This window comes from Magallana gigas, chromosome 9 (genome assembly GCF_963853765.1).
Source record: "Magallana gigas chromosome 9, xbMagGiga1.1, whole genome shotgun sequence".
NCBI classification, from domain to species: domain Eukaryota; kingdom Metazoa; phylum Mollusca; class Bivalvia; order Ostreida; family Ostreidae; genus Magallana; species Magallana gigas.
In genome coordinates, this window is record NC_088861.1 from 34295466 (window position 1) to 34313159 (window position 17694).

The window sequence follows — 17694 nt, forward strand, 5'->3', positions numbered from 1 at the left end:
TAGATGTAAATATAAATCTTTATCATGTCGTGTTACTTCAAGTAAGATATGTTCAACTATATAATAAGGTAACTTCGAAGTTTAAAGTCAGTACAAAGTTATAATTTGAAAGAAATGGAGTGGGTAAAGGTTTTACCTTTTCTGTGTTCTATCCATAGAATTACTAGCAAAGAAAAAATGTCATTTTCATAAAAACCAGTGATCAGTTTTCTGATACAACGTCTCTTCGAGTTTCGAATGTTCTGAGGGACGTTCTAAATCAAGAGAGTCTTGTGCGGCTCTCAATGGTGCAAAAACTTCAAAATTTGGCAATGGACTCTACTGATCACAAAAGTAAGGTCAAATCGTTGGTGAACGCTGTCAAAAGGTTTGACATCGGATATGAAAAGTTTTAAGACGACAAACGAAAAGCAGGAGGTAAGAATCGCTGCACTAGAAGACAGAAATGTGAAACTAAACAAACATGATAATCAACTCCTGCAACATCAGATCGGGGAACGAAATGGAAGTTTTTCATTATAAAACATGCTGCCATTGAAATGTTCATGGAGAATGAGGAATTTCAAGCATTATGGAACAATATTAACGAAACATTCACACGGTTAAAAAAAGTGGAAGATAGTGAGTATAATGTATCGATGTTTTCTTTCAGTAAAACAGGAAAATCTGTGTCAGTATATCGATCAATGTCTTATAAGCCCCCTTCAATATACAGTAGTTTAATTATTTTCCTGTTGATGTTCCATTTTAATATTGAAATTACAATTAGTCACTATTTTTTATATCTAAATAATTATTTTATATGACAGTTATTATCTCAAGATGTTTGTTTTAATACGAAAGTTTGCTTTTAAAGCTGTGCATTTGGTAAAGCATATTTAATTGTAAATAAAATATTTCACACAAATATAATTTTGAAGTCAATTCCAATTTGCACTGATGTAAATATGAATGAGTTATTTTATGCATATTTTATTCATATTTTATGCATATTTCTGGATTTAGTGATGCTCTGTTTGTGACTGTAGCATTCTCTGGCCATGGGGCCCTAAAAGTTAGACCATCTCACTGTTTATCTCAGTCTCAATTTTACGAAAGGAATATGTAGTGTATACGTATTTTCAATGTCAATTTAATACGTTTTACAAGTTAAACCATTTAAGAATAATTATTATATCAAGAACGCGGTGCATGACACTGATGCGCGCTTAGGTGGCAGGGGACAGTTTTTTTTATACAATTCATTGTAGCCAAGGGATGCATTTCTTAGGAACTCTGTAACTAGAATTTCCTCAGTTCCCATTTAGCACAAATACCTTTAATTCACTCTTTATAAGGCCAATCACCAATTTCTTAATAAAATTACTAGTCAAAAGCTGTAAAATTCTTTACATATAGGTTTTTATGAGATTTTGACCCTTTCATATTTTGCTAATTTTTCATGATTTTTCACCTTTTTAGACCTTACCCAGCTTATTTCCTGCAGAGGGTTGACCTTCCGTACCTCGTGCATGTTGCATTATCACGTCAGAAACGTACCGGTGTATAGTTTACAATGTCCCATCCACCTACTTTTCGTGTTATTTTACCTCCCGTCTGTAACTTGCAATTTCACTGTGTAAAGTCAACACAACAGTCATAGCCGCAGGTTTCGCATTTTACTTCTGATTCTCATGTACCTAACATAAGGGGCCTACATATTCCATATCAATTTCAACAAGAGACATCCCTCTAACTAATGATAATCATTAAAAATCATTTCATGAATTTTAGCAACACTCATAAGCCTTCATGCAAGTACAGCAACTCTCAATTTTACAAAAATATTGACCGGGTACTTTATCCGAAACTGTCCCTTGCTACCTAAAATGTCGGCGCCACATCTTTGTCAATTCGTACGCAAATACGGAGTTACTGCAAGAATTCGATGCAACATTTGACAACGTCAGAAATAGATTTCTGTATTTACTTCATTTAAAGTCTGCAAAGTAATAAATGCTTGAATTTATAAACGACCAATTCGGCATTTTAAAAGATAAACATGCATACAAGAAAAATACATTGCTTCACGTTTCATATAATTTCTTCGATGCCCAATAACAGGGACGCATATTTCTGTCCGATATGAACCTGAACAAATCAAATTAATAAATGTTAGCTAGCTATAAATGCTTAAGAATTTTTACTTTAAAAATAACTCCGAGTGGTTTAACTATAAACGATATAAACTTCCTAAAGGAATTATTTATTTCCAGTTCGTGTTTACGTTTATCGCCGAACGAATCGCTCGAATAATGAATATTACGCTCAGTTATATGTTATAAGAAAATAATTTGATAAAAAAAATGTGACTAAACAGCTCCTCAATAAGTGCATCGAAGTTATTTATCTGTGTTCTATGCATAAATATAATAAAATCGAATCGCTTACCTGTTTGTTTTCGTTAAATTGTGTCCATCCCGCCTACGATTTAATTTCACCGTAGCACATGTAAGTAAGTTATCCCGCTTGAAGAATATTCGGATTTAAGATTTAATTATTCATTTTGAAAGCTACATTAATTGATAAAATCATTTAATTCTTAAATTTCGTTTACTTTAACACTTTCCTATATATTTTACGGTATGGGATAGGATAGGATATGATAGAGCTTATTTGCAGGATAGGATGCAGGATACAGGATATAGGATAGGATAGGATAGTTTTGTCAACTTTCACGATAGCAGCACTGTATCAATTTTGAATAAATAAACGAGTACTCTACTTTATCGACTAAAGATTGTTCGGGTTTTGTTTTTTTGAGGGAAGGGATTGTTGTTGGCTCTTTATAGGGGTCATCTGAAATCATAAGTTAGTTTAATTGACTAATTTAAAATGATTAATTTTGTATGTCAATCCTAATAACGTTGTACATTTATTCCTGAAGAAAACTCCGTTTCATCATAAATCCACAATGGCAACGCGGACCTTCCGAACATGGGAAGAATCTTTAAAAAAAAATAGATTTTCTTTGAAAATTTGAATCTCAACATTTTTACATGTATTGTGCTCCTTGTCAATTTCATAAATGGTATGAAGATATATTTTTTACTTAAAACGGTGTAAATATACGGCATTTTACAAGAGTGTGCAAAAGCATGCGCAATTGAAACTAAGGTTTAGCTATCGGAGTTAGATTGAGATCCCAGATTAAAATTTAATTCTTTTAAAATCCATACTTTTCTTCAAATAAAGATGCTTTGCTTTTTTTCAGTCAGTAAGGGAGAAGTTTATTTTACTGCGAGAACTGTTGAAGTCATAAGCAAATCCATTTCTAACGTTGGAGGAGGCTACAACGCTTCCAACAGAGTATTTACAGCGCCACACAGCAGCGTGTATGTTTTCACGTTCTTTTTAGCATCAACACATAGGAGTGAAAATATAGGAAACATCGTTGTCAATGGATCTCCTAAAGTTGGAGCCCATTTAAGGCCAGGTATTGGTTCTAGCCATGCTTCTGTGGGTAACTCCGCTGTTTTCCCGTTAGTTCAAGGTGACAGAGTCTGGGTGGAGTATAAGTCCAGAACAATGCTCTCGAAAAAGCCTAATGCTCCAATTTCTACATTTTCCAATTTTTTTGGCAATGAAACTGTTTACGTAAAATTGACTGTATGGGACCATCGATCACCAACCTTAACGTTGCAAAAACAAAAGTGATCAATATGTAGAAGATGCTTAATGTCATTTTGAAAGATAAATTCTGATTTATGCGATTTTAATTTTTCGTCGACTGATTTATCTAAGTTATAATGAAGCTCTAATTATTTTTTTCATAAGTTTACTGTATATAAAACATGCATGTAACGTATGATACTATTACAATGATAGTTCTATAATTTACTGTTTTACTTTACAGATAAATACATTTTATTCCAGCTTTACGCATTGCCTGACATTGGCTCAATTTCATTGCATTGACTTTTTTTTATCTTTTTTTAATTTTAAATCAAAAAAGTTATATCTAATTTGATAAAAAAAAATATTACTGAAGTGTCATATTTTTTCTGATTACTCAAATATTCACAAATTTGGTTGATTGCTTGTTAAATGTTTTGTGTCCTGTCCAGAACTCTTCATTCTGCTCACAAGGGGTTTCAAATTTAAACATAACAAGCATGAGTTTTAATTTAGCCAATAAATACATTTCTTATGCAAATCGGTATCATTTAAAAAGGAAATTAGGTCGACTGTGGAAGCAAGATCATCAAACAATATTTATTAGAAATGACACTGCAACATTTGACAAGTAACACTTTATGATACCTTGATACACGGCCATCGGATGATGCACAATACAGCATTGTACAACTGTACATAGCGTCACATGATACATGGGCCTTTATAGGGTCGGGGTCTTACTTTGCATTTAGGTGGTATAGGACACCTCCATATTGAGACGTATTTCCTATCCAAATTAACAATAATGTCAAGTATGTTTTTTTAATTTTTTTTCTCCCAAACTTGTTATCGAACAGCGTAGCGCAATGGGTTAGAACGTAAATTACGAATCCTGCTGGGGATTTTTTAGTTTTGACCATTTCAAAAATTTCTAAACATATCTTTTTGTTTAATATTGTTTTACTTTAAAATTCTAAAATGGTAAATGTATTTTATACCATTATCAACAGTTCAGAACAACGCAATACTGTTAATGTTGCATTTACTTATATTACTAAGAAGTATGTCATTAAAAACGACCTACAAATGTTACGATCGTATAAATTAAAACTTGCATACAACGTTTGCTAATATACTATCATTATAACTCCTGTGACCCTTGTGTTACGACACATATGTCCTTTAGAGTCATCACGTGGCATCGATATTTATAAAAAAAAATTACTACGTCATACATATTTTTCAATATCGCAATATTGCACATTATTGATTTTGCGCGAATAAATTAAATGTGATCTCCTCCACCCAAAAATCACTCCTTCTTTATTGGAATCGAATTAATTACAGCGCAATAGCTACAAATACATCCGACAATCCATCATTTACTGGAGTATCACGTCATTTTTCATCAACGAATATAATAAATCCGGAGAAAAAAAAGCAGCAGTATTTTCCAGTTACCTTACTACGTTCTTGATCACTGTGTAAATTATCAAAAGTAGCCATGAAGGTTATGCCCTTACGAAAGTGCGTTGAAAATGAAATGCCTGTGTTTTTCTGAACTGGACCTCCTTTTCAAACGCAATGCCGATCTAGATTTCGGCTATGGGAAACAACCCTGTTGATATAGTGTTGCGGGAAATTTGAATTTCATTACGAGGATTTTGCGATATTTTCCCTTAGTTGTATTGCTGGAAGTGAAATTGTAGCTTATGTATAAATATATTTTATACATTTATGAATTTCAAGTGACAGCTTGGGTAAGTAATATCATCCACAGAGAAAACATGACAAGACCTCTTTATATTCAGCAACGATTAACAAGCTATGTATTTTTTATTTGATAAATGTGTTTTATATGCTTAGCCAATTAAGTAAAGAAATGATGAATGAAATATATTTTAACACAGTTTTCCTCAATATTATTGCTCTTCATTTTAAAAGAAGTACAAGCATAAAACCATGAGACCAACCCATTCAACCCATCCCCTAAAGAACGAATAATCAAACAAAAGTACCTAAACAATGCAAATTCTTAAATTTTGAATGTTGATCACAACAACAAATATTGGTTTTCAAAATTTATAATTTATTTTCGGGGAAATATTGAAGGATAACTAATCAACAAATAAATCCTGGTTAAAATAAAAAAAGATATCTGCATATTTGAATTAATTATAATAGTTTAAATTTTAAATATCATTGATAATAGTTTTTAAAAAAAGCAAGAATTGCAAAAAAAATCTTAAGCTAAGATTCAATGTAAAAATATTAAGATAAGGTTTGTACATTTATAATAAATACATATTTATAAGTATGTTTATTTTTCTGTTTTGATGTTAGAAATGCACACCATTGCTTTTCTCGTACATATACATGTACAAAGTCATGCCGATGGTCTTCACATAGGAAAGGCAGACGAAAGATAGAGGGAGGTTAAACAAGCTAATTCACTGATGCAGATGGTTCACTCATAACAAAGTTTTGCATAACTTCAGGCACACACATTATACATTTTAGCACTTGCACTTAAAACAGTACAAACTAGGAAATATCAAATGACAAAAAAATGAATTTTCAAAATGAGAATCTTTTTTGATATAAGACAAACCTATGAGCAAAGTATAAGCCTCTGATGTTTTTTTCTTTTTTCTTGTAAACAATAGTCAATTTACTGAACACAAAAGATGCCAAGATGGACATACAATTACATTAAAGAATGGTTGTAAATGCCACTTAGAATTACATAGACGAATGGTTGGACATTTACATGTACATGTATATTGTGATTTTTCCTCCTTAATTTTGATTTCTTACTATATTAACATTACAGTTTTTTTTTGCGGTAATTTGCAAATGTTCCCAATATACTGAAATAAATCAATAATCAACTTAATACTCCAAGATAACATGAATTATGTATAAATATGTACAATAGCAGAACCCCAAACCCCATCCCCCGACAAAAAAATTCTTTATAATCAAAGGATAGTGCAGAACAATCAACGTTTGCTATATAGAGTATACTCTCATAGAGAGTTTTATTACATTTCTTAAGTATAATGAAAACACACAAAAACATAGGGTAATTTCCACCCACAGACAAAATATGTAAGGCACTGTGTGTTTTTAACCTTACCAAAAACATGTTAAGCGCATTTGGATGAATTCAACTTAGGTGCTTCAGCGGTTGAAAAAAAATGAGTCACTGGAGCATACATGGAATCAAACATCAATTACACCATGACACGGGCAGACCGCCATGTTCACCTCTTCTACATAACGCAATTAGTAAAACAGCCTACAATTAAGGTACATGTATAAGCTACGGCGTAATTGAAATCATCAAATTACCAGTTCATTAAGAAATAAACAGGAAGTTAAAAAGTTCACCGCGACATGAACCATTCAAGTTCATATTCCTATGAACTTTTTAAAAATGCCGTTTGTTACTTATATTTACATATGAAAAAGGCAAATTGTTCAGAATTGTTCAAATTACCGGGATTTTACATTCACAGTAATCCAATCAACAAACGCGTGCAATGATCATTGTGACGTCATGAAAGCGTTCATACTGAACTGAAGTTTTTCGCTATTCTATAGGTTCATACAAGGATACATATTTGCAAATGTAAATATTTTGACTTGAACTCAAATTTCATGCAGCAAAACAAGTAATAGTTTATCAGTATGCAGTCTGTTAGGTTGTCGATCAGTTATTAAAGATGTGACACATTTTGAAACCTCACAACTATCACTCTCTTTTGTGTGTGTGTGTGTGTGTGTGTGTGTGTGTGTGTGTATATATATATATATATATATATATATATATATATATATATATATATATATATAATCCAAAATGAGTGAAAGGTGATATCACACAGTATAATAATCAAAAAAGAAAATGAACAGTTCCAAAGTTTCTATTCACATATATATTCATATATATATATTGCATCATCTTTTAATAAAATAATAAGTAATATAAGTAATTATGACACACTGTTATATTGAAATCAATTTCATTCTCAATAAATATTAAGGTTCCTTAATTTTAAATTTTGTAAGAGTAAAAATTATTTCTCGCAGTTATTGGGTACAACATGCAAATAAAAAAAAATTGATGTCATGAAATTGTTTACATAACTATATAATTGTTATATATCTTGTTTTACCAACACAGTCTTGCACAGTTGCACTACTTATCAGCTACATTGTTACATGCATGGTGCCGCTGATTAAATAATCGATGTGGAAGATTTTGTATTCATATAAAATGTGTTGTCTGATGGAAAAAGCTGATAAATCGCAATCGCCATTTTTTGGTCCAAGACATTTTCAACGGGTATGATTTGAATGCTCTTAAAATATTTTTTTTTAAATGATATATCGCATGCAAATTAAGTATTGATATTTTATCTTTTGTGTAACAAATTGATATGTTAGTACATTAGTTAACTAAATAAAACTTCACATTATTTACAAAATGTACAGTAGTAGGAAAACACACATCTCGATCCGTACATCCCTTTGTGATTATAGCAGACATTACTGCGTTTGCATTACTTATAATATTGTTTTTGTAAGTTTATGAAATGATACGTCCAATACATACCATATCTCTTGCATACTTAGACATCCACATGCATCTTATCACTCCATAACATCTCGGTGCATCTGTTTCAATCCATGCCTGTCATTTTGCTAGCAGCTAAGGCAGCGCATCGAAACCAAAGGACATTAAATGATTTCATTAAAAATAAGTAAATAATGTTCCTTAATGCGAGTTGTTTTGTATTTGATTTAACTATCTTTAGCAATAAATCAAATCCAAAGAGTAATCAGTTACTATTAATAGATGTTATAAAGGTTAAAAAAAATATATCTAATGAATATTCATGAGTTGTCATGAGTTATCATATCATAGATATATTCATGAGTTCAAAGTTTATCCAAAAAAATCTTTTCCAAAATTTTAGCCTTAACTGTGCGAACACTTTTTCAACTGAGAAAATGTAGTTGAACAATTTAGAGAACGATCATGAAGCATGTCAGCTCGGAAATATGTTTATATACTTTTTGATGTTCAAATTTAAAATAAAAGGAAAGACTATAAATTCGTATTGGAGAATCGAAAGGCGTCTGACGCTTATTAGTTCTGTGGTTACATGTATTTGTGCTTATTTATTTTTAAATTGTCTGATTTTTCTCTCTTCTTTTACGTTCACACACATTCGTGTCTTGTTCCAGTTGACTCGTTTTGGCTTCTCTTTCAATTAGACGTTTTCCAGCATCCATGTGCATCTTACTGTTATAACATTCACCATTCTTATATTCGACATTGTTAATAATCATTGTCAACAATTCTTTTACTTGTTCATCTCCCTTTTCGCCCTTTAGTTTATTATTGATTGCAATGACTCTCCCTTCACATTTGCCAATATCAGCTTGAAGATTCAAGGGAAGGCTTTTGATATGATCTTTTAAGCTTATTTCCTTGGAATCAAAATAATCCTTTCCTGTAAAAAGGATAATTAAAAATTTGTAGATATCATCTCCAAACAATTTTTCGAAATACTCAATGACGTTGTGCTCGTCGTCAGTGTAGCTTGTGTTACTAATGACCAAAACAATAGCATGAGGACCAGGCGATGCGATGATTATAGATTTTAGAATTTCTTTTTGAATCTTCGCATTAGTGTATGGTGTGTCAGATTTACATATACCAGGGGTGTCAACAATAGAAATTTGTTGGTCGAAACGGACGGCACGTTTTTGCACACATTCACTTGTGACAAACAATCTCCTCGAGTGATTTTGTCCTCTTCCAATAATTGTATTTACAGTGGCACTTTTTCCGGATCTACTTTTACCAATTAGCACCATTCTAATTTCTTTGCCTTTCCAACGATGTATACCTAATTTTAAGAAAAAGTAGTAATAATTAATTTTTTAAGCGTGTTTATTTAGGTTAAAACATTTGAAATACAACAATCAAAGATTGGGCTGCTCAAAGTATCCTTTATTTTGTTCCTTAATAATATTTAAATGAATAGCAAAATATGCCTATGAATGCTCTAAATGTTTAGGGACGAATTACAACCTAATTCCAAATCTGAGTATAGTGACAAAGAATTTATCGAAAAAAATTATTTTGTTGTAATTGTTATGTATGTAGGTTTACATGAGAAAAGCATATTTGGCACGCGCAAGAGTTTGTTTTATTCATATCATAGATATATACATGAAAGAAAATAATAGAATTAATTGTTCTTTATCTAGTATAAAGTTTCCTTTACTAAGAATAGAGAAAGTCGACGGTGGAATTAAAAATATATTAGTACTCATTGCTTTTTTATGAAGTTTAGATGTAAATTACAAATTTACCATGATAGCTGTTATATAAAATTGTGTGCGGTTTTTCTGTTTTACAATTATCTCAAAATGAGTTGGAAAACAAAATTAATATACTTTATTTTTGAAAGATGTATTAAGAAAAGATATTAAAATTCATATCAATATTAAAATAAGTGCTCGATAAAGACATCAAATCATAAGTTATCGACCGACATCACATTTGAGTGATAAATATTGTTGCTTAATTAAGATTAAATAGGTGGTTTTATTTTTACCGACGTATACATGTATGTATACTAAAAGGTCTCCCAAAATGTATTTAACATTTGAAATTTGTATGAATCAAATATAATTTGGCCAACACTTGTTAATCGTGACTCACATATCAGGTAAAATCGCTTAAATTTTTCACTCGTACAGATTTATTTTTTTTTTGGGGGGGGGGGGGGGGTATAAAATTTCCGGTAAGAAGCGCGCGATCCCTAATAACAATTTTTGATTTGTAAAAATGCACCACATTTTGAAGTTTTTAACTGAATACTACGCAGTGTAGCATAAATATTTCAAAGAATAAGAAGAACACAATTTAAACCTGGCGACCGTTTCACTAACAATTCGTAGATCGTAAACGTACGAGTACACTTACGATTTCCGGACGTGCACGTATCCGAGCGTTTCACTAAACATATCGTAAACGTAGCACTTACGATTTGCGAGTTACGTCCAACTTTGCGGAACTCTTCAGTCAACGGAGGTGTCTTCTACACGAAGCAGACGTAAACAAACTTTGACAGACGATCAACACGATCCACGAAATGGACAATTTAAATCGCAAAGCGAACTGGAACGAGTCGTCCGTCAGTTTACTGGTGGATCTCGTTACAGATCCCGAGCGATGGGCTGTAATTCGAGGGAAATTCAGCCCATCGCTCACCATCCAGAAAAAACAGAGAGTCTGGGAAGAAATTGCTGAGAGGTAACGTTATATGTACTTGTCATCCATCGTAAATAATGAAATATTCATATGTATACACATTTAAAAAGATTAATTTTACTCAAGTTCTGTTTTTTCTATTTACAAAAAATATATAATATTCTCTGTGTTTGATAATCATGAAATCAGACACCACATTTAAGAGGCTGTATACATTTAAAATTTACTTGTATAATAACAGTGTTTATATTGACATGGTGTGATCATGATAAATTAAAAAATATGATAAATATAATGTATCACAGTATTGAAATATCCATTTATGATAATATAGAATCAACGCCAGTTCAACATGTATGAGAAATTTGAAGGATGTTAAGAAAAAATGGCAAGATCTCCAAAGCCACACTAAAAAGAAGGAGGCCAGTAGGTAAGAGAAAAATAGAAGTTATAGCAATGAACATGCTATTGAATATTTTGATATGAAATGAGGAGGGGGGGGGGGTCAAAATTAGTTCACTTACATATATATATGTAGTACGCCAATGTTTAAAAATGGATCAGACCAGAGTATAATAAAAGAGAGATGATTTGATCTATTTTAACAAAAAATAAATGCATGAATGATAATTTGATTAAAATTAATTCAATAGAAAATTGGACCTCAAAAAGACAGGTGGTGGACCACCCCCTCCAGAACTAAAGTGTTGGGAGCAAAAGGTACAGCAATTACAATGTAAATAAACTGTAATTTAATCAATTGATAACCAAGGTAAGTATGTTGTTATACATACCTTGAAATTTAAGAAGCATTATCAAATGACACCATTGTGAAAATTGGAATATTTTTAATAAAAGAGTACATTATTGTATTTTTGTCATTGGAAATGAGATATGTTTTCTTGTGACAATTGATATGATAAATAATTGGTGTGTTTTTGTTCCTCACATCCTATCTGACATCAAATTATGTCAATAAATTCATTTTAAGGACATAGAATATAGTTGATATATTGACTGGAAATCTATGGCAAATTATGATTTTTTAAACTAAGGAGTTTGTCATAGTAACTTCTGTAAAACCTCAAAAATTTTTTTTATAAAGCTACATGAATGCATGTAGTACTTATTAATTTTAAAACAATATCTTTAGATCATTTCCGTCCTATCTAATGATGTTATTTCTGGTGTGGAGGGGGGATTCGACTCGCTAGACACTGCCAGTTTGTCCACAGGTAACCAAATATAGATAAAGTCATGTATTACGTACAGTTTGTAATTATTTTTTTAAGTGAATGATATGCAAGATCTGAAAAGAAACATAAGGTCTTAATACTGAGATTCTTTATCATAGCAATTATTTTTCAACCATCTTATCCTCCTTTTCAGATACCGGTACTCTCTGCGGGAAAGAATCATCAAAGAGAAGATATGGTATACATATATTTTAAAAAAGACTCTTATTCCAAATTAAATAAATTTTGTATTTGATTTGAATTCTTGAATAATTTACATGTATTTAAAAATATTTTCATGGTAAAGGCTTTCAGATATTTGATTATGTACAAACCTATACAACTTTTTTCCCAGGGATATAAAATATCTTCATAATTAATTTATGTATAAAGAAACATTGATAATTATTGAGGTACCTATATCTGATTATCTTCGGAAACCAACGGACTGTCTCGCTTCTCTTACCGGGTTTCCGACGATAATCTGACAGAATGTAACATTTCAGGTGAGCTGGACAATTAACCAGAGGTGGGGATGGAGGCACCATCATCCTTCAGTAAGTTTCTTTGGATCTGGAATGCCCAATTCATAGGCATTGTTTTAGCCCCCCCCCTCCCCCCCACACTTTTTATTTTGCATTGTTAGACATAATCAAAACAAAAACTTTTTTTTGGCTTGTCTAGATTTCTGATGATTCTAGCCCCCTCACTTTTATTTTGCATCTGACATCACTGCGATTGTTCATTAGTAATGTATTGTAAAGAATGATTGATTGTACTAAATCTCTGAATTATCCATGCAGGTTTCTATCAAACACAGAAGAAATCTACATGTACCAGTAACAGTAGATCTTCATGTTCAAGTAAGTACAATTCCTTTATCATGTATTGGACATGCAGTATATGTACTGTTGCATAATAATTAACCTTGTAAAAAATAATGAATTGATACTTTGAATACAGATTGATTTGAAATCAAAATATCTGATCAATTTTCTTTATTCAAAATATTTGATTATAGACTTTTTTTCTATTTCAAATAGCAGCAAATTTATTTATAAGGAATTAATTACCTCAATCTGTACAATTTTGAAACCTGGAATGGATCAGTTAAATTTACAATATTGCATAAACTGTTTCATTCCATATAACTTGAATATTCAACTTTTTGTTTGCTTTTCTTCTTTTAGATGACATGCAGTATTGAAAAAAGTTAAACCAATTTGGTTTGATATTCATATGTTCTTAATTCCAACACATTCATACTTATAGATGAAGAGGATAGCCAGCCAGCAGTACTTGTATCCCCAACAACTGCATTTACCAGTAGTAAGTAAAATTAAGTGGTATTTGAAGTATAAGGTAAAACTTAATTATTATAATAAACAAATTCCATTTATATTTTTATGCTAGAACATGTCCATGATTATGATGGTTGTTCATTAGTGTTGTTGACAGTAAAATCAAAGTACTGAAGTACTGACGGAGTTGATTTTATCGATTATTTTTTATTTTAAAATTTTGCGTGGCAAGTAGTTTCTAATCTGTATTAATTTGAATTACGCACATTTTCATAATATGAATTATCGGGCTTTGAAAATTTCGAGAAGAATTTCTAGAAAAGTACCCCATATGAATCATATTTAAATATTGAATTAATCCCATCAAACTATGTATCAGTAATCGAAATTATTCTAAAAATTGAACACACGTATGGATCCAAGCAATTGGATCAATTCGATCTAGTCTCGTTCAACCAGACGCTTGGCTGTCTCCATTAATCTCCGTCTAGCAAGAGAGACTTACGGAGACAGCTGATCGCGTCTGGTTGAAACCTCTGGCGTAGGAATAAATTTCACCTTTATATGAATAAAATGATGAACTTAATGAATAAAAAATCCAATAGAAATATCATTAAAAAATATTTTAATAGAGTATAGTTTTGGTGTTGTTTTTTTTTTTTGCTCAATTCTTTCATATCTGAAATTCAAACAAATTAATTCACATCTCTCAATATATATGGAATTCCTTTATAACAATGGCAATAACTAGATTTACAAATTAGCTGTAATCATTTGGTCAGATATACAAATTATTAAATATTATCTTAATTTATACAGTAATCATTAACACTAATATACATTCTAAAACACATATCTGATGCATATGCTAATTCTTAAATTGCATGCTATTTATAGAACATTACACAGAAGGTAGTGTTACATGTAACAACAGAAAGAAAGTCAATAGAGTCCCTCCAGAAAGCAGTAAGTACAGTACATCACAAAATTTCATTTTAATTTCATATTGTTTAACAAACTATACTGTTTTGCCTATTCATGATTAAAAGAATCTTAAATGTTCTCATAAAGTTTAATATAGAACTACATGTAAATTTAGAAAGGGGTAAATTGATTATTCTGGAAGACTGGCTAAAGAAGAAGTGTAATAGCTATTTTTTAAAGGGAGGGGGTTACAAATATCAATAAATCAATTCCTACCTAAAAATGCATTGTTGTGTATTAAATTATAAACATGCTTTTTAGGTATGAATCAGCAGAGGTACATTGAAATAGAGGAGGAGAAATTGGCTATCATGAGAGAAAATTTAGAAATTGAAAAGAGAAAATTGGAGCTTTTGGAACAGTATGTCCAGTGGAGAGTGGAAACACCAGCCGACCACTTTGTAACACCATCAGTGTCTCCTATAATTAGAGGGCTCATTGCTTCTAACAAACATTTAACAGATTAAGATACTTATCACGAGATTACTATAGTATATCAATATTCATCTAACAATTGATATTGTTTTCATACAAAATATAGCTATAATTATAGAGACTCTCTCAAATGTTAATACATGTATAAGTAATAAATAGCAATGTTAAAAAGTTCATAGGGATATAATTTGGTGGGTATGTTATTAATTTTGTGAAGCGCGAATATATTGATTATCTAGATAAATTAAACTCGGCTATATTGTCTGGCTTCAATGTAAGATATGTACATGTATATAAAGTTAAAGATTACAATTCTAATTAGAACCCCCCCCCCCAAAAAAAAATATAGATTATATATACATTGTATTTGCAAAGTGTCAGTTACAAATTTAGTAAGTTTGTGAAGGCTTAGGAATAATTAATATGTAAAGTTGACCACGATGAATTGTTTTGAATGCCATTACAACCAAATAAGTATTTAATTGTCAAATCTCTGTATTAGACGTAGTCTGACTGCTTGTCCAGTCTGGTCAACTCGTGCTGGGTTGGGTGGGAGCAGAACCTGGTCAGGAATCTGAACATCCACATCAGGGTCTTGTGGTAACCTCATCTCAAGGCACATGTTGTGAAGTTTCATTACTGCAGTAATGATCTGCACACATTTGCCAGGGGAAAATAGTAACATGCCGCCTGACTTATGTAGGCACCTGTAGCAAAAACATATTACTGATTTAACTCCACTTTACTTAATGACATAAAAATTAATTTTAATTAGTAAAGACTTTACTCACTAGTAATTTACTAAAATCTCGTTGATTTACTGTTTAATTTATAGAGAAGAACTTTTTAAACATTTCAATGTGCAATGTTGAATTAAATAGTTATTAATAAATTAAATTCCAACTAAAATTAATTATCAATCATTAAAATCCAATTCATAACATGTAATGCAATTAACAAATATATAAATACTTGTATGTAGAAGTGATATATTTCTTTATAATATGTGAATTTATTACATTTGGTTGTTATATACACGTTAGGAAAGAGTACACATACATGTATGTATTTGTTATGTATTTATTTTTGTTGGTGTTGTTGAATACACAATTGTTTAAACACGATCTTGTCATGTGTTTTTCTCTCTTTTTAAGAAATGATCACCTGAAGCGAGACTTGCAAACACCTAAGGCTCTTTCAACGACCACCCGTGTTTTACTATGGGCCTCATTGTAATTTTCCTCGGCTGGAGTAGAGGGGTTCAGTTTTGGGGTCATCATGTACTTTTTCAGTCCATAGGCAGAATCCCCCAGTAGCCAACCATCAGTTCTATTCAAGAACATGAAATCGGTTATTTGCATATTCGAAACAAAGATCTTTAAATAACATAATTTTAAACAAGAATATTGTTGTACATGTACCTAGCTTCAATTTTGGCCTTGAGTGATGAATTTTCAAACATGAAGGCGTCATGAACTGATCCTGGCCATTTGGCCACAACATTGGTAAATCTATGGAAAATGAAAAAAGCATATTAATAGCGGTTTACATGTTTTTCTCGTTGAATGAATAGTTTTAATTGGTTGAAGGGTAGATTAATGGAGAGAGAGAGAGACAGAGAAAAAGAAAGAGAAAGAAAGAGAGAGCTGTTACTAAGACATAATTAAGTTATTCATTTTGTATACAAACCTTAGCCATGCATCTGCAACAACTTGGATATTCATAGCGTGATATCCCTTTCCACACACATACTCTGGCTCATTCACCTTTGGTGCCATAATGGGAATGAGAGTCCCATCAATGGCACCAAGGACATTGGGGAATCCAGCTATTTAATGGTAAAAATCATGTTTAACACGATTTGCTTCCTCCTCTGGAAAGAAAAAAAAACAATTTACATTAGAAAAATATTTTTTAATCTGGAGAATTTTTTGGTATTCGTACTCTTTTAATTAGTTAATTAATTAATTTATGAAAAAAAAATTAAATTATTATGAAAATACCTGTTGGGAAGTGGATGTTGTCAAGTCTATGACAAATTGACTTTGTTACGGCATCAACAGCTCTGGAAACACTGGCCCTAGAAATGCCGTGTAAATCGCCACACTCGGAGAAAAATGACGCCTTTGCAAGATACCTCACGGTCACTAGAACCTTTGAAAAATGAATTAAATTTCTCATTGCTTAATATGTGCATAAATATGTATCAATAATTTTCTCTTACAGAATAAAATAAAGTGCAGCTAAAAATATGTATGAATGCTTTAGATGTTCAAATTGCATTTGTATTACGAGAGAGAGAGAGAGAGAGAGAGAGAGAGATATGGTCTTGCTGTTTGACATTGATCAACGATTGTTTTATTTGACTATAATCTCTGTCTGCAGGTGCATCTCTCTCTCTCTCTCTCTCTCTCTCTCTCTCTTTCTCTCTCTCTGACTTTTTAGCTCACCTGAGCTGAAAGCTCAAGTGAGAATTTCTGATCATATTTTGTCTGTCGTCCGTCTGTAAACTTTTCACAATTTCAACATCTTCTCGAGAACCACCAGGCCAATTTCAGCCAAACTTGGCATAAAGCATCATTGGGCTAAGGGGATTCAAATTTAGGACAATAAGGACCGCACCCTTTTACAAGGAGAGATAATTAGGTGCCAAATTTAGAGATACATTTGTACATGGATTAAAACCCACTATATTCGAGTAATCTGTTAGAACTGATTTTTCTTTAAGTAAATTGCAGGCAATACCGTCTGGACCATTTTCCTTGTGGAGATATAAAACTAAAAT

At 31.5% G+C, this 17694-nt stretch overlaps 3 protein-coding genes across 3 annotated transcripts; 2 read left to right on the forward strand and 1 right to left on the reverse strand.

Annotated features, from left to right (window-relative positions):
* Window positions 1–10613: 10613 nt before the first annotated feature.
* LOC136271644 (nuclear apoptosis-inducing factor 1-like) lies at window positions 10614–12700 on the forward strand. The gene is made up of 6 exons (XM_066072029.1): window positions 10614–10996; window positions 11289–11384; window positions 11608–11674; window positions 12108–12189; window positions 12344–12388; window positions 12603–12700. The coding sequence occupies exons 1-6, from the start codon at window positions 10836–10838 to the stop codon at window positions 12614–12616; spliced, it is 465 nt and encodes a 154-aa protein (XP_065928101.1). The 5' UTR covers window positions 10614–10835; the 3' UTR covers window positions 12617–12700.
* Window positions 12701–12709: 9 nt separating this feature from the next.
* On the forward strand, window positions 12710–15235 carry LOC136271645 (uncharacterized). The gene is made up of 5 exons (XM_066072030.1): window positions 12710–12746; window positions 12993–13052; window positions 13462–13518; window positions 14388–14456; window positions 14736–15235. Exons 1-5 carry the CDS (start codon window positions 12725–12727, stop codon window positions 14939–14941), a joined length of 414 nt encoding a protein of 137 aa, XP_065928102.1. The 5' UTR covers window positions 12710–12724; the 3' UTR covers window positions 14942–15235.
* A 152-nt stretch (window positions 15236–15387) lies between these two features.
* On the reverse strand, window positions 15388–16712 carry LOC136271643 (putative nuclease HARBI1). Its single transcript, XM_066072028.1, has 4 exons — window positions 16599–16712; window positions 16331–16420; window positions 16074–16238; window positions 15388–15616 (listed from the first exon to the last, which is right to left on the reverse strand). Exons 1-4 carry the CDS (start codon window positions 16685–16687, stop codon window positions 15388–15390), a joined length of 573 nt encoding a protein of 190 aa, XP_065928100.1. The 5' UTR covers window positions 16688–16712.
* Window positions 16713–17694: the final 982 nt, after the last annotated feature.

What these genes read in the sequence shown, in the direction of transcription:
- LOC136271645 (XM_066072030.1), top strand. Translation starts at nt 12,725, where the DNA reads ATGGAGGCACCATCATCCTTCA. An exon ending in GGAGGCACCATCATCCTTCA is followed by an intron (nt 12,747 to 12,992) that starts GTAAGTTTCTTT and finishes TTATCCATGCAG; the next exon opens with GTTTCTATCAAACACAGAAG. An exon ending in CAGTAGATCTTCATGTTCAA is followed by an intron (nt 13,053 to 13,461) that starts GTAAGTACAATT and finishes TCATACTTATAG; the next exon opens with ATGAAGAGGATAGCCAGCCA.
- LOC136271643 (XM_066072028.1), bottom strand. Translation starts at nt 16,687, where the DNA reads ATGGCACCAAAGGTGAATGAGCCAGAGTATGTGTGTGGAAAGGGATAT. An exon ending in AAGGCCAAAATTGAAGCTAG is followed by an intron (nt 16,239 to 16,330) that starts GTACATGTACAA and finishes GTTCTTGAATAG; the next exon opens with AACTGATGGTTGGCTACTGG. An exon ending in GTTTGCAAGTCTCGCTTCAG is followed by an intron (nt 15,617 to 16,073) that starts GTGATCATTTCT and finishes TTTTTGCTACAG; the next exon opens with GTGCCTACATAAGTCAGGCG.
- LOC136271644 (XM_066072029.1), top strand. Translation starts at nt 10,836, where the DNA reads ATGGACAATTTAAATCGCAAAGCGAACTGGAACGAGTCGTCCGTCAGT. An exon ending in TAAAGTGTTGGGAGCAAAAG is followed by an intron (nt 11,675 to 12,107) that starts GTACAGCAATTA and finishes CAATATCTTTAG; the next exon opens with ATCATTTCCGTCCTATCTAA. An exon ending in CACTGCCAGTTTGTCCACAG is followed by an intron (nt 12,190 to 12,343) that starts GTAACCAAATAT and finishes CCTCCTTTTCAG; the next exon opens with ATACCGGTACTCTCTGCGGG.